General features: G+C 42.1%; 1 protein-coding gene across 3 annotated transcripts in view; it reads left to right on the top strand.

The window, feature by feature from the left end:
• Positions 1-11,227, top strand: part of Vegfd (vascular endothelial growth factor D) — a 34,254-nt gene extending 23,027 nt beyond the window's left edge. For 2 of the 3 annotated variants that reach the window (XM_085684745.2, XM_048440623.3), the window contains exons 3-7: positions 155-345; positions 3,033-3,181; positions 4,544-4,644; positions 9,242-9,437; positions 10,608-11,227. In XM_085684745.2, the coding sequence (XP_085540871.1) occupies positions 155-345; positions 3,033-3,181; positions 4,544-4,644; positions 9,242-9,437; positions 10,608-10,731 (761 nt within the window). In that variant the 3' untranslated portion in view covers positions 10,732-11,227. The remainder of the gene's footprint in view (positions 1-154; positions 346-3,032; positions 3,182-4,543; positions 4,645-9,241; positions 9,438-10,607) is intronic. The other variant, XM_048440624.3, reaches the window with a different exon arrangement.
• The last annotated feature ends 8,354 nt before the right edge of the window (positions 11,228-19,581 follow it).

Genomic DNA, 19,581 nt, shown 5'->3' with positions numbered 1-19,581 from the left:
ATAAAATAAATACATTTCTAAAAGAAATGTTTAAATACCCACCTAGTAAAATAAACAAGTACAAAAAGGTGTGGGCGGGCGGGCAAGGAAACACCTATGTTGTGTACCGGGGCCATTTTTTGTCTGCTGGCCTCAGTGAACTTTATTCCTGCAGTTATAGATGAGGAATGGCAGAGAACTCAGTGCATCCCTAGAGAGACCTGCGTGGAAGTCGCCAGCGAGCTGGGAAAGACAACCAATACGTTCTTCAAGCCCCCCTGTGTGAACGTGTTCCGGTGTGGAGGCTGCTGCAATGAGGAGAGTGTGATGTGTATGAACACCAGCACCTCTTACATCTCCAAACAGGTATGAGGAAATGAAGACGCAGCTGCTAACCTTGTTACCAAGCAACTGAGCTAAAATCCTTCATGTGGGGAACCTCATCTAATTTCCCAAACAAATTCAGAGGCTATCTTATCCTCCTTGTCAGAGAAGAAAATTGAGGCTTAGGGAGGTAACGTAATATCCGTCATGACACAACCTCGTTAGTTCCCATCTACCTAATGCTGTAGTATCAAGACGGTACCTTTGGACAATACTAGAACAGGGTGTTAAAAGAAATGAAGGAAGCTGTGCTGTCGTATGTAGCTGTTCCCGTGAATGGAGTTTAATTGGAATGCTTGAGAAAGGCTGACTGAAGAGTGTGGGTGAGGATAGAGGAAGAGAGAAGTAGGAATGCAACAAGGACCAGCTAAGAGGGAGAAGTGCTCTCACCCTAAAACTGAAGAGGCTGAAGGAGGGAGCAGGCATAGGAACAGAGGGAAAATGGTAGCGGACTTCCCACTTGGCAGTTGCCCACTATTAGCGTGGTGGGGAATGTAAGCAGGTGCTGGAAGAGTCAAAGGAACCCGGAACCAGTGACAGCAGGTCCAGAACCTGATAGGGAAGGGAAGAGAGATCAGGTCTCTGGGATAGAGTGGGGAACGAAGGGAGAATCTGCAGCACAAGTCCTGAAAGAATGCTGCAGTCCCGTGAAGGAAATAAAATAAATGAACCAAATCACATTTCCCCTGTAGCGAAGTGTCCGTGGCTACCATCTTCTTGTAAAACGTAGTAAATGCTGTGTGTGGGAACTGAAGTAACCCACTTAGGAAAGCACTATTAAAATGCAGTAAACCAAGCCACATTCCTTTTGATCCTCTGTTGCGAATTCCTCACATGTTACAACTCATTTATCACATTTACTTGTCTCCTCATGATCATGTAGTAAAAGACAATTACATGGTTGCCAAATACATCCATGCCAAGGAATGTTCTAAATGCCCGTTTGTTTTGTTAATAGACTAAAGTTTTCTAAATTCCCCTCCCCCCTTCTAAACTGTCCTTAAAAGTGTAGCAATTTCGTGTCTGAACCCTTTTGGAGAATTTTAGAACTCATCATATCTGACCCCTACTATTTGATTTAGAAACAATGACGTAAGTATGGCTACAATCAATGGTTAGTAAAACAAAACTTGCATAACGCAAGAGAGTTCAGTGTCTGACGGGGGTATTCCGTGGAGCATAGCTGAAGAATTGTGCAAGAACATGAAGTTTATGCAGAAAACAGCCTCACTTGTTCTCAGGGAAGTTTCATGACATGTTGAAAGGTCCGAATAAACACAACCTTAATGAGTTGTTTCCACTTAGGAGATAGTTGATTGCTTTGTTTTGACCGCTGCACTCAACAAGTGATTCATATGAAGAAATGTATTCAAGTGTAAGTGCACAGCAGTTTTTCTTTTCAAATTAGCATATGCATGCAGTTTGGCAGTTCCTACCTTAAAGGTACAGAGTATATGATGAACTGCCTCTTAGAAACTAACTAAATAGAACTGCATAGATTGGTGATTGAATGGAAATGCCTCAAAAACCAAGTTCAAATTTATCTACACTTCATGGAACCACTCTCGAAACTTCTTTACACCCTTTGGGCATCTCTTTTTCCATCTATCATGTAAATATCATTAAAATATAATTTTTAAAAATTATTTTTTATTTTTATTTATATCAGTCTGTGTATGTCTACTATATGAGTGTATTGCCTGTGAAGGCCAGAAGAGGGCACCAGATTCCCTGGAGTCACTTGATGTGGGTGCTGGGAACAGAACTCAGCTCCTCTGCAGAAGTACCAAGTGCTCTTAAACACTGAGCCACCTTTCCAGCCCCCCAAATATAATGTTTTTTACAAGTGAGAAAAAATTAGTAATAAAGTATTTACATTAGAGCAGGCATATAGAAACAGGAATAGACAGACTAGCTATAATTTTCTTTCTGGGTATGATCTTAACTTAATTGGTACAATGCTTTTATAGCAAATGCTCTAAAACTCAGAGACTTCAAACGATGATAAATTATTTTTTCTTGTGTATCTGAGGTTTGAAATATTCCAAGGTGTTGTGCGTGTCCAGGCCTGCTTCCTGTATCCCCAATCCCGTGGACCAGCATGGCTTCCAGGTTATATTCTTCTCATGGCTATACCATAATCAAGAAATAATAAATCTCACAAACCATGCACAGCCCCAAATTGTATTATGTTGTGTCAGCTAACATCTTATTGGCCTAAACAAGTGTCATGGCCAAGCTCAGAGTCCAAAGATAAGAAACTGTCTGTCATTTATAGTAATGGTTTGGGAAGGGATGAATAAATAATTTAAGTAACAGTCGAATCCACCCAAATCTCAAAGAACCTCCAAGGATTTAATTTCATTTATCATTACAGTTTACACTTAAATTTAAAACAAGAGCAGGGACCAGTGGTACCACTTTCAAGAACTCTAGTGATGGTGAAAAGAACAGATTTGGAAAACACTTAAGAGACTTTACCAAGCTGGAGATGTCCCCGGTTTCCTGACACCCAGCATCCCAAGCCTCTTACAATGACTAACGCCATTTTGCATGGATAACTTTGCTAAAGTCATTACCATGAAGACAAGGACAAAAATACAGACTGTGGAAACTGAAAAAAAAAACTATAATAAAATTTACATCATGGTTCTCTCTCTTTGCTGTAGCTCTTTGAGATATCAGTGCCTCTGACATCAGTGCCTGAGTTAGTGCCTGTTAAAATTGCCAACCATACAGGCTGTAAGTGCTTGCCCACGGCCCCCCGCCATCCCTACTCAATTATCAGAAGATCCATTCAGATCCCAGAAGAAGATCAGTAAGCATTTCCTGGACTTGATAATGTCTGTTCTTGCTTTTGACAAAATTGTATGTGCATTTCTTTATTCCTTTACCCATTATAGAGGCATCCCCAGAAAGACATGTGTTGTGTGTTTTATGTCTTGTGAATATAGAAACAAAAAGTCATGAAAGTACAAGGGAAATTTTTAGGAAAAAGGAAGCAGATGAAGAAGAGGGGGCAGAGGGGAGAAGAGACAGTAAAAGTACAGGTAAATCTAAAAAAAGTGTATTTTATGCACACTTGAATAGAGCATGGTCAAACCCATTATTTTTCACAATATACGTTAATAAAAATGTTAGACAAAAAATAAATACCAGTAAAATTATAAAATTATCATCTCCTCAATAAAATTTTTTATCTTTTGGCTTCAAAACCAGATCTACTCATAGTATTTGACACACATATTTTTACTAGGTTCTACATTTATATTGCAGTAGGGTCCCAAACCTTTATGGTTATAAATTTGGCAGGTTTACTTGCAGGCACATTTGAGGTTTGTTTGTGCCTGTTTTTTGTTTTGTTTTTGCTTTTTTGTGATAAGGTCTCACTTTGTATCTCTGGCTAGCCTGAAACTTACTATGTGGAGCAGGTTTCCTCAACCCTCAGAGATCCACTTGCCTCTGCCTCTTGAGTTCGGGGATTCAAGATGTGCTGCCACATTGGCCCAACACCTTTGTTCTTAACATGAGGAGTCGAATACATTGTAAAACTGCACCAGCCTCAAAGCTACCATGTGTCTCCTCACTCCAGAGCAAGCAGTGACTCTCCTGAATTCCAGTTTACTTTCTAAAGATTTCCTAATAGAATATTTACAACTATAGAATTACTATCTAATAAGATGCCATTCATAACTATAAATTAAGTTCTCTATTTTATTTTGTTTTTGTTTGTGTCTGTGTATGCATGTTTGTTGGTCTGTGCACATATGTGCAGGTGCCATTGGAGTCCAGAGGAAGGTGCTGGATCACTTGGAGCTGGAGCTACAAGTGGTTGTGAGCTTACCCACATGGGTGTTGAGAACCGAACTCAGGTCCCATGGAAGAAAAGTGCTCACTCTAAACTGCTGAGCCATCTCTCTAGTCCTCAAAGTTAAGGGCTTTAAAACCTTAATTATTCTCACATAGTTGTCATTTCTTAGCAGTTACCATGCTGTGTGGCACAGTGCTCTCAAACACTTGTTCTCCTGAATGACTCTTAAAAACAAAATATAAAAGCACTAGCATGCACCACATAGACTATTTAGATGATAAGATATTAAATATAAAGAATGACTTAATATTCCCAAAGGAGAATTACCTTGAAAAAATTTAAATATGGCTAATTATTTTCTTTTCCTAGATGTTCTCATTCCAAGAAACTCTGTCCTATTGACATGCTGTGGGATAGCACCAAATGTAAATGTGTTTTACAAGATGAGAATCCACTCCCTGAAACAGAAGGTAAAGATGGCAATAGTGACGTAATGACCACAATGATGAAAAGAACATCAGCAGTTAGCATGGTTGAGGACTTACTATGACCAGGCATATTAGTTACTTTTTTGTTGTTGTGATAAAAATGCAACCAAAAGCAACTTCAGAAAGAAAGAGCATATTTTGGCTGATGGTTTGTGGGCAATACAGACCATCATGGTGGGGAAGGCATGGGAGCAGGCAGGATGGCATCAGGAGCAGGAAACTGACTGATCACATTTCATCTGCACACAGGAAGCAAAAAGAGAACAGGAAGTGGGGTGAAGCTATAAACCACCAAAAACCACCTCTAGTAGTGTATTTTCTCCAGAAAGGCCCCACTTCCGAAGGGTTCCATAACTTTCTGGAACAAAACCAACTGGGAATCAAGTGTTCAAATACAATGGGGGACGTTTTACACTCATGCCACAACATCAGACAATGTTGTAATCTTCATGACAACCCTATCATTGCCCCTTTTCACAAGCACACAGTGTCTACTCCAAGATATCTAGTAATTTCCTCATTATTACAAAGATAACATTGGTAGAAGCACTTGGATTCTAGAGCCTTCTCTGCTGTGACCATATGCACCAATGAATCACTCTACTGTTCATTCTCAAAGAAAAGTACAGAGTGACCAAAGCATCCCAAAAGTGTGTTTTCAAAAGCAAATGTCAAACTTTAATAAAAAATACTTAAGGGTAAAGCACATAAGGTCTTTGGGGACCATTTGAAATCAAGCCAATAATATGGAAAAATATAAAGAATGGGAGAAGAACACAGGGAAACATTTTTCTAGAGCTGGAGCAAACCCTGGTATTGAGCTAAGCCACACTGGGGATTGCTAGCCTGTTGATCTTTTTTCCAATCTGTAAAACTATGAGTTCTGGAATGAATATATGTTTGACAATGCATGAGTTTTTTTTTATTTGCTCCCCATAACATGTAACATGATTCCACTGAAAACTATCACAAGGGATCATGCAGTGCGAACTCGCTTGCTTTAAACTGCGACTTAACAAGAATAGCAAGGATTAAGCCCCATGGAATCTGTCATAGAAACTAAATAGCAAACTGTGATTTGCAGTTGCCCTGTTTTTCTGGTTCTTAACAGCTTTCTAAATGTTGCCTCAAGAGCTCAAACTAGGATGTGAGATATTATATTTTTAGAGTTATGTAGTTAAAGGCTCACACATATAGATGTGTGCACACTAACACAATATAGTGAAGGGTGACAATCAAGCTAGCATACCACAATGCAGTCACTCAAAAGTCATCATCCAGCCCTACCTGAAGTCAGAGCTAAGGAGCTTCCTTGGGGATATCTCAAATAAGCAGGTTGGGTCCTACAGACTATGGGTAGGTTTATAACCTGGGGTAAGGCCTTTTTTTCTTGAGGGGGGTTAATTTCTTGGGAGGACTCATTGGGTAGGCTCATGTACTGAGGCAAGAAGGCCTAGTAAGGAAGGAGAGGTGTGCCCTGAGCAGGGGGCTGTAAGAGCTCAACACCAATTTGAGCGAGCAAAGCACAAACCTGCTGCTGAAAAATATGAACAAGATGCTGGGGTGTGTTCGTTACTTTTCTTGATGCTGTAACAAAATACCTGGCAAAAGCAATGGAAGGAAGGAAGGAAAGAAGGAAGAGAGGGAAGGAGAAAGGGATGAAAAAAGAAAAGGAAGGAAGGAAGGAAGGAAGGAAGGAAGGAAGAAAGAAAGAAAGAAAGAAAGAAAGAAAGAAAGAAAGAAAGAAAGAAAGAAAGAAAGGGGCTTATTTTGGTTTTCACTTTGACAGGGAACAGCTTGCCATGCTGGGGATGACCTGGCAACAAGAGCATGAGAGGGCTGATCACATTGTGTCCACAGTCAGGAAGCAGACAAAGACGGATGTTCCTGCGCATAGCCCTTCCTGTTCCTCTCCTTCCTTTTATTCAGTCTAGGGTGTCCAGCTCACATTTACAGTAGGTCTTTCTCAGTTAAAGCTCTCTCTGGTAGTGTTCTCATAGGCACAACCAGAGGTGTACATCCTCAGTGGTTCTAGAATCCAGTAAAGTCACCAACAAAGATTAATCATATCACAGAGACACATAACATATTGAGGAAAAGGGATACATATGAGGAGACGAAGCTGGGGAAACCCTTAGGATTGGAGAGAAAGACTTAAAAAGCTTGTGCTGGAAAAGCCTGGATGTGATCTTCTGGAAAAATAGAAACCACCTAAATGGTTTAAGAAAGAGAATGGTAGCATCTGTTGGAGTTGTAAAAAGATCAAGCAAGCAACAGTGCAGAAGAGAATGAGTTGACCTGAGCAGGAGAGGGAGCAGGGAACTTCTGGGGAAACTATAACAATGGTTGCAGTGAAGAAGGAGGGTAATCTAAATCCCAGTTACTTTTAGTTTTTGTCACTCATGACATCCTCGTGTGCCCAAGTTCCCATCTGTTTTTCCAGTGGTCCCTTTCTATTGATGATACATTACTTTCTGTGCACTAAACACCTTTTCTGCATAAAAAGGTATTGAGCTAATTGCCTTCTCTACAGTCATTTATTCTCCAAATGGATGTGGTTGATGCAAGTCCAACTCATTTCTTATCGTTGCTATACTGGATAAAACATAACTTGCTTGTAAGGACATAATGTTCAGCTCTGCCACAATCTGCTGAACGCCCCAGGATTGCATTTCCCTAAACTATTCATTAATGGAGCCAGGCCTGCACGACACTTTCTTGTGCGCCTCTGCTGCCACCTAGTGCTCAATGACTCTTTTAAGAGTCTTAACTGTTTTTTAGTAATCTAGCCTTGCCTTGCCCTAAATTGACATTGCCTCAGTGACTTATATGCGGCTCATCTTTTTCCTCTTCAAGAAAATAAGAATGGAGTCTTCATGGATATCTAGTTCATGTAGTTTCTAATTATGGGTCAATTAAAGGGTAGTCAAAACCATAAGACTGGATCATGAGAAATTGTCATTTGGGAATGAGGTGGAGGAGAAAAGAGGGAGGAAAGGAAGGGTGAGAATGAGTACTGGAGGTTTTTAGGGTCAAGATCATGGAAGCTCTTTTAATGTTTAATATTCTGGTATAAAGTTTGGCCTTTTGTATGAAGAAAAACTTTAAGACATTTAAGGCATGGCTGGGCATGGTGACTCGCATCTTTAGTCCCAGCACTCATGTGGCAGAGGCAGAGGCAAGCGAATCTCTCTAAATTCAAGGTCAGCATGATCTAAAAAACAAGTTCTAGGACATCCAGGGCTACAGAGAGAAACCTTGCTTAAAAAAAAAAGATATTTAAAGCTTCTGTCTTGATGGGATCAGGTTTGCATTTGATAGTCACCTGAGGGGAAAACTGAAGGGACACACACTGTGGTTGTGTGGTTGTGACACGAGTGACATCCACAAACAGAAAGGAGGGCATGCGCAAGGGACTGAGTGGACACAGTGGCCACACAATCTAGTGGACAAAGGTGCCAGTCCCCAAATGAGGCAAACTGGAAAAGAAGCAGGCTTGGGGAAGAGATGCTCATCTTCTTCCAAAACCATCACGAATGAGAAGTTCTTCCAAACTTTTCACCTTCTCCACGTGTTGTTTGCTTTTGCTCTTGCTTTGAGAAAGACTCTTTTTCCAGCTTAACCTTAAACTCAATATTTAGCAGAGGATGGCCTTGAACTTTTGATCCTTCTGCCCCTACCTGTGGAGTGAATCACGTGTCACCACACCCAGTTTAGGAGCCACTGGAGACGAAATCCAGAACTTCTCTCCTGCTCTAGGCAAGCATCCTACCAATCCTACACCTGCAGCCCATCTCCTATTCTTTCTGCAATGAATTTCAGTCCACTGGTTGAGACTGGACCACCGTTCATTGTCACCTTGTGTATATTTCATACAAATGTGTGATCTGAGAAAAGGAAGTGTGTCATTGGTTATCTGGAAGTTCTGAGGAAACTATTTCTTCAACATCAGTACTTTCAGTTCCTACTCTTCTAAAACACTGGAGAGGACTACATTTGTACCCCATAGACAGCCTATATCTTGCCACTGATGGTTATTTGCATAAGAGTGTGGGGGGTGTGTGTGTATAGTTAAAGATGTATTTATTTTAATTTTATGTGTATGAGTATTTTGTCTCCCTTGTCTGAACATGCTTGCATGCAGTGCCTCTGCAGGTCAGGAGAGGGCAACAGACCCTTTGGGGTTGTATTTATAGGCAGTTTTAAGTCGCCATGTGAGTGCTGAGAACCAAGCCTAGGTCCTCTGCAAGAGCAAGGAATTCTCTTAACCCCTGAGCCATCTTTCCAGAACAGAAGTTTATATTTTTAACAGGTCATTCAACAAAATAAAAGTCTGTCAGGAATATTCAGCTTATGATATTTTTTATTAAAAACCTAAGAAGACACATGAGTTCTATGTTTATGTTGTGAAATCACAGATGGATCTCACCCTATGAAAAAAATTAAGGTAAAAAATCTATTGGCAGGAAAATTGGGAAGATCCAAGCTTATTGGGAAGATGTAAAACTTGCAATTAATTGGGATCATCACATCCTCTAGACCTCGGTCGCCAAACCAACACTTTCCTTTTTCTGTTTAGACCACTCTTACCTCCAGGAACCAGCTCTCTGTGGACCACACATGAAGTTTGACGAAGATCGTTGTGAGTGTGTCTGCAAAACATCATGTCCTGGAGATCTCATCCAGCACCCGGAAAACTGCAGTTGCTTTGAATGTAAAGAAAGTCTAGAGAGCTGCTGCCAAAAACACAAGATTTTTCACCCAGATACATGCAGGTCAATGGTTTTTTCGCTTACCCCTTGACCATGTTGACTGGTGCCATTTAAAGGGCATACTGATCTGATCTGGTGTGGCTCCTTTGTCTCATTGCCCAAGCACCCCCTTAAAAAACAGACAAACAGAGGTCTGGCATCTCAGACATAAGTGGAAGTATATAGAGTGATGATTAATCCTGTCGTTGTTTCAAAACAGGGTCTCATGAATTCCACACCTGCACCACCATGCCTGCTATTGTGCTATCATAAGCAAAACAAGAAGTCCCTGACATTTAAACCAGGTTAAGGGCGGTTCAGCTCAGCAAGCTTATTCTCTCTCTCTCTCTCTCTCTCTCTCTCTCTCTCTCTCTCTCTGTCTCTGTCTCTCTGTGTATGTTTTCTCAATGAAGAAGCTAGCACTAGATTTGTGTAGGCAAGAAATTTATGGATAACCATGATCCTTGGAGGCTGTTGATTGGACTTTGATCAATTTCCAAACCTACCCAAATTAACCTCTGAGATTTTTTTTAAATAATTAAATTTTCCTTTGACGATTTCATGCACACAGAAAATGCATTCTAGATACTTTTGCCCTTACACTCTCTTACCTCTAGCCTACTTCTGTCAACCCATTTCCTCCCTATAAGTCCCTTTTCCACTCTCAGATCTCTTTGTTTTGTTTTGTGACCCACTATAGATAGTCGGGGCCGTCTGGGTGACCACAGTTTTGGAACCCTCTGTCAGAGCTTGTTCCATTCATCCACCAATAGGACCACAGCTAAAGACAGTGACCCCCAGTGTCCCAGCTTTTATCTGTAGCCTACAGTTCATTACGGAGGGGTGGGGCCCCTCACAAATGCAGAAGTAACCACCTTGTGTAGGCCTAGGGCAGATTCTTGCAGCTGTTGTGAGTTCCTAATTGCAAAGGCTGCATCATGCCCCGAAGATGGTATTTCCTAGCCCTTCTCTCTGGCTTCTGATTCGAACATTTTCCCAGCCCCTCTTCTGCAATGTGCCCTGAGGCTGAGCCCTCAACCAGTTGAGTGCCCATTTAGAATATTGCATTGACACTGTAAACATATGTCTGGAAATTTTTCTTTGAAAGCAGAATCAAATGAAATCAGAGCTGAATGATTTACTTGAAGTTGATCCTTGCTCCTAAAGTCTCATCTTCACTTCCTTTCTCAACAGCTGTGAGGACAGATGTCCTTTTCACACCAGAACATGTGCAAGTAGAAAGCCAGTCTATGGAAAGCACTGCCTCTTTCCAAAGGGGAGAAGGGCCCAGGGGCTCCACAGCCAAGAGAATCCTTGATTCAGCTTTCTCCCAAGTTCCCCATCCCTGTTACTTTCAATAGCCTTCCGCTTTGTCAAGTTGCTGGCACTGCGCCCCCCGCCCCTCAGGTGTTAGAAAAATTGATTTTACCTAATGCTGCCGTGAATCCGCATTCCCATGCCACAGCTGCTGGGTGAGTCCCCGGTTCACTGACAAATGGCTTCTAGCTTCAGGTGCATCCGCACGCCGTGCTCAGAAAGGAAGGGGTCTGGAGAGTCCATTGTTTTGATGAATGAGAAAGGGTTGCTTGCCACCAAGTAGCAGGGGCCACGTGATTGATTACTCAGACTGGCAAGGTCTGAGTGCGATGCTTAGGAATTATTCTGGTTCTTTCTTTTGCGGAATTTCATTTGTATGCTCAGCACTGATGTAATTCCTGTTCAGCTTGTACTTTTCAAGTTTATTGAACCACTGCCTGATGTTTCATATTTAAATGTATTTAAAGGAAATAAACATCATTATTCAAGCCATAGAACTTAGTGTTGTTTACTATGCTGTTCCTCCATATTTAGTGCTAATGGGAAATATTTTCAAGACAAAAGAAAATCTAGAAATGGGAGGTTAGGGAACAAACAGACTAAAACTATACCTCAGTTTGGGGAAGCCAAGGCAGAGTTCCCAGCAGGCTTATCGTTCTAAATAAGGGTGACACCAGAATGCTGGGACTCATCCCGTGGCGTGTGAATAAACTGAACTTGACCATCATCCTTTTAGGGAGAGGAGCCTAACAATACTAAAATCTCCCCACCACCTGGGATTAAACAAACAAAACCTCTCTCTCTCTCTCTCTCTCTCTCTCTCTCTCTCTCTCTCTCTGTGTGTGTGTGTGTGTGTGTGTGTGTGTGTGTGCACATGGCACATGTATGTGCTTTGCACTTGTTGTGCACCATGTGTATGTTGTTCCCTTGGAGGCCAAAAGAGGGCTCCAGATCCCCTGGTAGTTAAATTTGCTTGTGAGCCACTGTGTGGGTGCTGGAAATTGAACCCAGGTCTTCTGGGAAAACAGTCAGTGCTCATAACTGCTGAAGTTTACTCCAGTCCCTGCTCATCGCATCTTTGCGTATTTGTGATTTCTCTAAAAGCCTATACCACCTTATTACCATGACCCACAGGTCAGAAGGGTCATGTACAGCAGAGATTGGTGGGGGGGTAATAACATTCTGGGCTGCACAGCCTTCAGAATTAGTGAGCTTTGAAGTCAGCTGCAGGCAGGTAGCTGAAAGCAAGAGATTTTGCTGGTTTGCTTAGGGTTTCCCCTGGATTTCAGAAGCAGTCCGATTCTGCCATGACTGTCCTTGCTCCGCCACTTGCCGTTACTGGCCCAGTCACTCCTCCCTTGTTGAATGCTTGCTCTTCATCTGTGTCCACAGTGTTGATGGCTTCTCCCTTCTCATTTTCTCTTAATCAGATTTCTGAAAGGGCTCACAGCAACTAGGCTTTATAAAATGCACTTAGTTTCAGCATCTTGTCTGGGCATTTCATTCCCAATCTCCCACCACGCACTCTTCCAAAGTAATTGCTGGAGCTCCCCCTGATGACGGAGCCAGAGGGCAATCCAAAGTGTTCCGATGACACAGAGGTGGATGACTCACTCTGCTCACTCATTTTCAAAATGGACTTTCAGATCTTCTTTTATGAGCATTTTACTTGCATCTATGTATGTGTCGTTCACATTTTCTAGTGCCCAGAAGAGGTTGTTGGAGCCCCTGGAATTGGAGTTAGAGACAGTTGTTAACTGCCATGTGGGCACTAGAAACTGAACCCAGATCCTCTGCAAGAACAACAGATGCTTGTAACCACTGAGCCATCATCTCAGCCCTCAGCTCATTACTGGTAGCTTCAAAAAGAGAGAGGTCAAGTCACCAATGAGGAAAAAAGTCATAAATCTAAGGATAATCCCCGCCACAGACTCTCATTGTCAGGTGGAGCATGCTAATTGAATTTCAGCTTCCTCATTCCATTTGAATTATCAGAAGTGAAAAATATTGAGCAATATAATATACTTTACAAATCAAAGGTCTTATCTGATAGAAAGATAATTTTGAATAAATTCTACAAATTTGAGGCCTCTGAAATGTTTTCTGTTTTTATCGAATCCTTGGACTAACTGTTTTTTGGCTAAAAGTGGCTCTGGCTCCCTAAATACAATTTGCAGGGAGATATCACAAGAAGCCATGAGGCTGGGGCCAGTAAGCCTGACAATCCGTTCTTCCTCAATTCCCAACAATCATCAAGAGATTGTACTTGATCCCCCCAATGGCTGGTCATGATGGGGATGGTTCTGGAGGGTGTGATTTGGAGCAAGGTTTGTTTTTTTGGTTTTTTGTTTGTTTGTTTGTTTGTTTTTTGTTGTTGTTGTTTTGGTTTTGAGACAGGGTTTCTCTATATGGAACCCTGGCTGTCCTGGAACTCGCTTTGTAGACCAAGCTGGTCTTGAACTCGCAGAGACCTGCCTGCCTCTGCCTCTGCCTCCAGAATGCTGGGATTAAAAGCATGCACCACCCAGCTTTGAAGTAAGCTTTATTAAATACTGGCTAGAAAGATGGACACTGGCCAGGTCCATACCTGGGTTTCCCAGAGAATGACCACAAATTAGTGTTAGTCCAGTACTTAGAAAAAGCCACAAGGCTACATACTTCCCACCTCTGTACAATCAGGGGCAAGCATACCTCTTGACATACTTCCCACCTATGTACGTCCCTCCTACATGTGATCAAGCACATATCTTGTGCAGTTGGTGCAACCACACATGTTTATAGAAGTGAAAACACATGGCACATGGCTTGTTATCTTACATGACCAACAGCCCCCAGCATTCCAGGAAGTTACTTCTCCTTGGGCAAGTGGGGCTTACAGGTTAGAGGCATTTTTGCTTTATGGATCTCTTAAGCACAGTAATTTAAACTTCATAGTTTCACCCTTCACATGTGTACCTAGCTTCTTTTGTCACTGCCGTGACCCAGCAAATGCCTTCACCAAAGCAACTTTCAGGGAACAGGGAGTATTTGGATTCAGGGTTTTGAGGGTACAGTCCATCATGGTGGGGAAGTCATGGCGGCCAGCGCATGAGGCAGTTGGTCACATCAAGTCTACAGCCAGGAAGCAGAGAGAGAGAGAGGAGTGCTGGTGCTCGGATCCTTTCCTCCTATTTATTCTGTTTGTGAGTCAGTCCATGGGCCGGTGCTATCAACATTTGGAGTAGGTCTTCCTGATTTGGGTAAACCTCTCTGAAAACACCCTCACAGACACAGCCAGGTGATTCCAGATCCAATCACATTCGCAGTGAAGGCTAGAATAGCTGCTATATTGCTCATCCAAGTTCACAATGAAGTAGAACAGCTGCTATATTGCTCATCCAAGTTCACTGGTCACCGTGTGGGAATATCTGCTGTACTAATAGTTATAGAACATTACTTGAAAATTCTCAACTTGCCAAAAAATGATATGATGGGGCTCTCCAAGAGGGTAAAGCAAATCACAAATGATAGCAACACACGATGGCCCTGATTATGTAAGTCACGAGGCCAGAGTGCATGGCGGTCATCATAAATCTGTAACCAAAGCAATGTGGTGGGAAGGCCTTTGGAGACTGAAGCGAACTGGGCAGCATAGTGGTGAACACTGAGATACTTGATGAGACACTTAGTAAAATGACATGGCAACACAGTTCACTTTAAGGCACTTAAAGTATTTCACAGCACAGTAAAATTGGGAATTTAATGGAATTGGCATTTTGTGTGAAAACCAAGCTTTGCATAAAGCAATCTCTTAATAGGGAATTAATAAACAGAATGGTTTTTTTTTTACTAATTTTTATGGTCAATGAAGAAAATTTCTCTAAAATAATACCAAGAGTAACTTTACACAACTCATATTTTTCAGACTCTGCTAGATGACATAAATATCTGGATTATTCCAATGCTGCAACTCTTGATAAGAACTTAATGAAGATTGATAAGAACTTAATGAAGGATCAGTTCTCAAAATATTTACCAGATGACAAATATGCCCAAATATTCTGATATTTCATCCTTGCAATAACTTAATAAACAATTAGCCCATGGTCATTTCATCACTGATGGCATTTGTTTTAAAACAGGTTTTTAAGCAATGACCCACTGGCCAGTTTTGGAATCCTGCCTTTTTTGGTAGGTGATGCTCTATTTAAACACATCATATGTGAAGGAGCAGAACAAACTCCATTTTGAGAAATAACTCCATTTTAGACAGGACCTAACTAGGGGGGTTGAATGCAGCCCCAGCAAAGTCATAAACATTTCCAAGAAACTGTGCCCGTCCTGATCAAAGTGACCCACCAGGGTGTCCAAAGCGATATCTGCTTGGTTCAAATGCCCTTGCCTGCCAGTCTGAACCTTGCTTTGGAGTGGCATTCCAGACAACATCAAGGAAGCCTATACTTTGCTAGTCCCATATAGTCCACGGAACCTGGGCAGTGAGCAAAAAAAAATAGATGTTTCTGTTTATTACCCGACTCCCTCGCTACCCAGCTTCTTGACTGGCATTTCAGCCTTCCTGGGCCCCAACAATGCTACCTCAGTTTCACTAGGAAACCGTTATAGAAGAGATTATATCACTCCTTATTATTAACTAAGGGCTGAAATGTTAGATTTCAAACCCAGGACAAGTACCCGTGGTTATTCCTTACCCCTACCCTATCCTAAACCTCTCTCTCCAAGGGGTGGGTTTCTGCTTCCCTTCCCCCAGCCTGATCCCTATATAACTCAGTCATTTTGGCTACCACCTATCTTGGTTTCTTGGCCCAGGCCACCTCTGCTAGTCAGTGACTCCTCTTTTGCCCTCTGTCTCCCTCTCTGGTCTCATGGTCTGGTTTAGTCTGCCGGCCATGTTCAGCCAGGACTCTTTCCTCTGCCTGCCTTCTCCCTTATAGCTACAATTAAAATCTTCTCTATACTTTTGGAGTAGTCATGTCCTTCTTTTAGTTCAGTTTTTTATTTACTTTAAATTTTAGCAAGCAAGCCATTATGTGCATATTTGTTGGCATATCAGGAACATTTTAGAGTTAACTGCATGGACTTTGAGTAAGGATAGTGCATAAAACCTAGTTCATATGCCAAACATGGTGGTGCCCACCTTTAATTCCAGCACTCAGGAGGCAGAGGTAGACAGATCTCTGAGTTCAAGGTCAGCCTAGTCTATATAACAAGTTCCAGGCCACCCAGGCCTTGTCTCAAAAATAAATATATAAATAAATAGAAAAATGAAAAACAAGTACTTTGGTTTTCTTCCAATGCCATGAGTAAAGACTCCCCAGGGTGAACAGATTTTTAAAAGATTTATTTGATTATTTTAAATTTGTGTGTGTGTGTGTGTGTGTGTGTGTGTGTGTGTGAGAGAGAGAGAGAGAGAGAGAGAGAGAGAGAGAGAGAGAGAGAGAAAGTTAGTAAAGGATGTTGTATCCCTTGGAGTAGGAGTTGCAGATGGTTGTGAATTATCCAACTTGGGTGATAAGATTTGAACTCCTACCTACTGAAAGAGCAGCAAGACCTCTTAAACCCCTTCTCCTTCAAGATATTTTTATATGGAAGCACAAACCCATGAGGACAGAGTGGGTGAGACTCTTGACAAAGCATTCTGAAAGCTCACATAGGTGAGTTGCAAATAATCTGGCAGATAGGAATAAAAACTTTAAGCCAACAGCATAGAGAGCTGAGTCCCCTAAAGATGGCGAAACTCGTGTCCCCAATACTTCCTTTAGTAAAGGTCTGCAGTCTGCAATTCATGGAGGAAACCATTTGATTCCTTCAAACCCTGTAGTGGGCTTATTGTCTCTCCAGGCAAAAGGTAATTTACTAATATTTAGAGTGATACAGAGTGCCTGGGTTGGGGACATCTGGAATCCGGAGGAACTAGGTACTGAACTGACAAGAGGATTAAGTGGACATGTACTCACCAAGTACTCAGACTTCCTGCCATGGTTCCTCTGTGCGCACCCACACAGCACACTGGCAGTAAGGCTTGAACCTGGAAAGTATTTCTCAGGAGAGAATCGAGATCCAAGAAAAGAGACCTAAAAATGACTGAAATGAGCTGTGGCGAGAGCGGTCCTCAGAAAAACTGTCCAATCACATCAGCATGTCCCAGGCCTGGGCGCAGAACTCTGATTAGCTCTTTTGTCCCTTGTTGTGATGGCTAATCATGGTTGTCAACTTGACTGCTATCTGGAATTAGCTAAAATAAGCAGCTGGGCTTGCATCGGGGGGATTTTCTTGATTGGGTCAGTTGAGGTGGGAAGGCCCATCCTATATCTGGGCCACACCTTCTGATGGCATCCCCCAAACACACACACAAAGGCAGAGAAAAAAGGAAGCTTTTGCTTTTTTTCCTTCTTGCCCTCACTCTTGCTGGCAAAGCTCATCTATCCTATTGCTGAGGTATCCATTCATTGTTGTTAGAACCTAAATTTGGGGATTCCGACACAGACTGAAGACCCGAAGCTCTCTAGGGATCCTCTGGGACTTCAGCACTAGATTGGGACTGTGGAGACATCCAGTCCTGTGAACTGAACATCTGCCAGATTCTTGGCCTGTCTGGCAGAAGACAGCTATTTTTGGACTACCCCAACCACATACAGCCTATAAGACATTCCAAAAAATCGTGTGTGTGTGTGTGTGTGTGTGTGTGTGTGTGTGTGTGTGTAAAAAGAGAGAGAGAGAGAGAGAGAGAGAGAGAGAGAGAGAGAGAGAGAGAGAGGAGATGTGTGGAAAGGGGACAGAGACAGTGGAGGAGTGAGAGTAGTCAGTATGTATAATGTAGATGTACAAAATTGTAATAAAAGAGAAATCAAAGATACAAAGATTCTGGGGCCAGAGAGATGATGTGGTGGTTAGAAGCACTTGGTACACTTGCAGAGAACCCAGGTTCAGTTTCCAGCATCTACACGGTGTCTAACAGCCATCTATAGCTCTAGCTCCAAGAGATCTAACATCCTCTGCTGGCATCCACAGGCACTGAATGCATGTGATGCACATACATACATGTCAAGCAACACACTTATATGCATAAGATGAAAATAAACCTTAAAAAAACCCTGAAGTATGCCAGGCCTGGTGGTGCACACTTCAATGCCTGTACTAGGGAGGCAGAGGCAGGTGGATCTTTGAGTTTGAGGCCAACTTGGTCTGCAGAGAACCAACAATGAAAACATGTCTATGTCAAGAACAAAGTATGACATTTCAAAGACCATTCTTTGCTTCAGGAAGTATGAATAAACTTGAAGGGATGAAAAACACATTTTAAACATGCAGGGTCCTAGACAATACTACTCCTACCCACCTTCCCATGACGTCCCATTACAAAATCTTCAAAACTAGGAACTAAAACATGGAGGAAGAAGTTGCTCAACCAAATCTCACTTCGCTACTTACGTTTTTTTGTTGCTGCAACAAGAGAAATAACAAAAGCCACTTTAAGGAAGGAAGGGTTTACTTTGGGTCACACTCTGAAGATCATGGAAAGAGTAGGCACAGTAGCAGAAGTCCGGACTGTGTTGGGCCTGCATTTAGGAAGCAGACAGGGTTGGATGGTGTTCAGCTAGCTATGTCTTTCTAACTCAATCTGACATCCATGACCAAGGAATAGTATTGTCAACTGCTACAGTGAGCCTTCTTCTCTTACTTGAACAGATCTAGAAACTCCCTCACAGACATACTGAAGAGTTTCTCTCTCAAGTTGGCAATACTAACCATCGCAAAGTCACTCCTTGTCAACTTGACACCAAAACATGTTGATTTTAAGTAATAACACTCTGCTCCTTGGCCTCATAGGCTCATAGCCCTCTCATGATACAAAGTGCATTCAGTTCAAGTGCAAAAGTCTATAGTCTTAAACAGTTCCACGACAGAGTGGAGTGAGAGATCCTCTTTGGAGTTGTTGGTCAGCTTTGTCAAACATACTCCGAAAATAGTATAGCCTGTTGTTACCATTCTTTGTTGCCCCACCCCCAGAAATGGATGTTAAGTTCCTTGTAGTATGTGGGGCTGGCTTGTTGGGGTATCTGTCCTGCCCAGTACCCCACAGCAGGCAGGCCCCAAAGAAAATCACGCACAAGACTCCATAAGATTATAAACTGATTGGCCCATTAGGTCAGGCTACTTATTAGTTCTTATGACTTATCTTAACCCATTATTCTGATCTATGTTAGCCACACGGGCTCAGTACCTTGTTCAGCAGGGCCGGTTACATGCTGCCTCCTCGGTGATCTGTGTAGGAATGGTGAGAGAGTTTCTACTTCCAGAATACTCCCAGTCTCTTTGCTCCACCCCTACTTCCTGTCTGGCTTTCCCGCCTATACTGCCTGCCTGGCCAATCAGCATTTTATTAAAATATGATTGACAGAATACAGACAATTCTCCCACACCATTTCCCTCTTTTTTTTTTTTAAATATAGGAAAATACAAAGTCCATTTGTTGGGAATGTGGGCGTAGTATTTCAGGCTACTTCCTGCTGGTTGGGGGCGCTGATAATCTTATGGGGACCTAAAGAAAATTTAGAGTTATAATCAAGTCCTGACTGAAGTATCCTGGGAGTCTTGATCATCTCAGGCAGCAGTCTTGAATCAGTTCTGGATGTAGAACTCTGTCATCTGGGCCATCTGTTCCTGTCAGATTTCTCAGGTGGCCTCCCTTGGTCAAAGATGATTTTTCTTAACTCTGAATAAATCCATAGCCTCTCATTTTCTGTGGAAACAAAAGCAAAATCTCTTCTCCAAAGTAACATACCTTTTGACTTCAGTTTTGAAGCCAAGGTATTTTCAAAATACCTATCTTGGGTTAGTTCAGCAGCATTCA

This window comes from Myodes glareolus, chromosome X (assembly GCF_982192425.1).
Source record: "Myodes glareolus chromosome X, mMyoGla1.1, whole genome shotgun sequence".
NCBI classification, from domain to species: domain Eukaryota; kingdom Metazoa; phylum Chordata; class Mammalia; order Rodentia; family Cricetidae; genus Myodes; species Myodes glareolus.
This window is presented reverse-complemented; position numbering and strand designations above follow the sequence as displayed.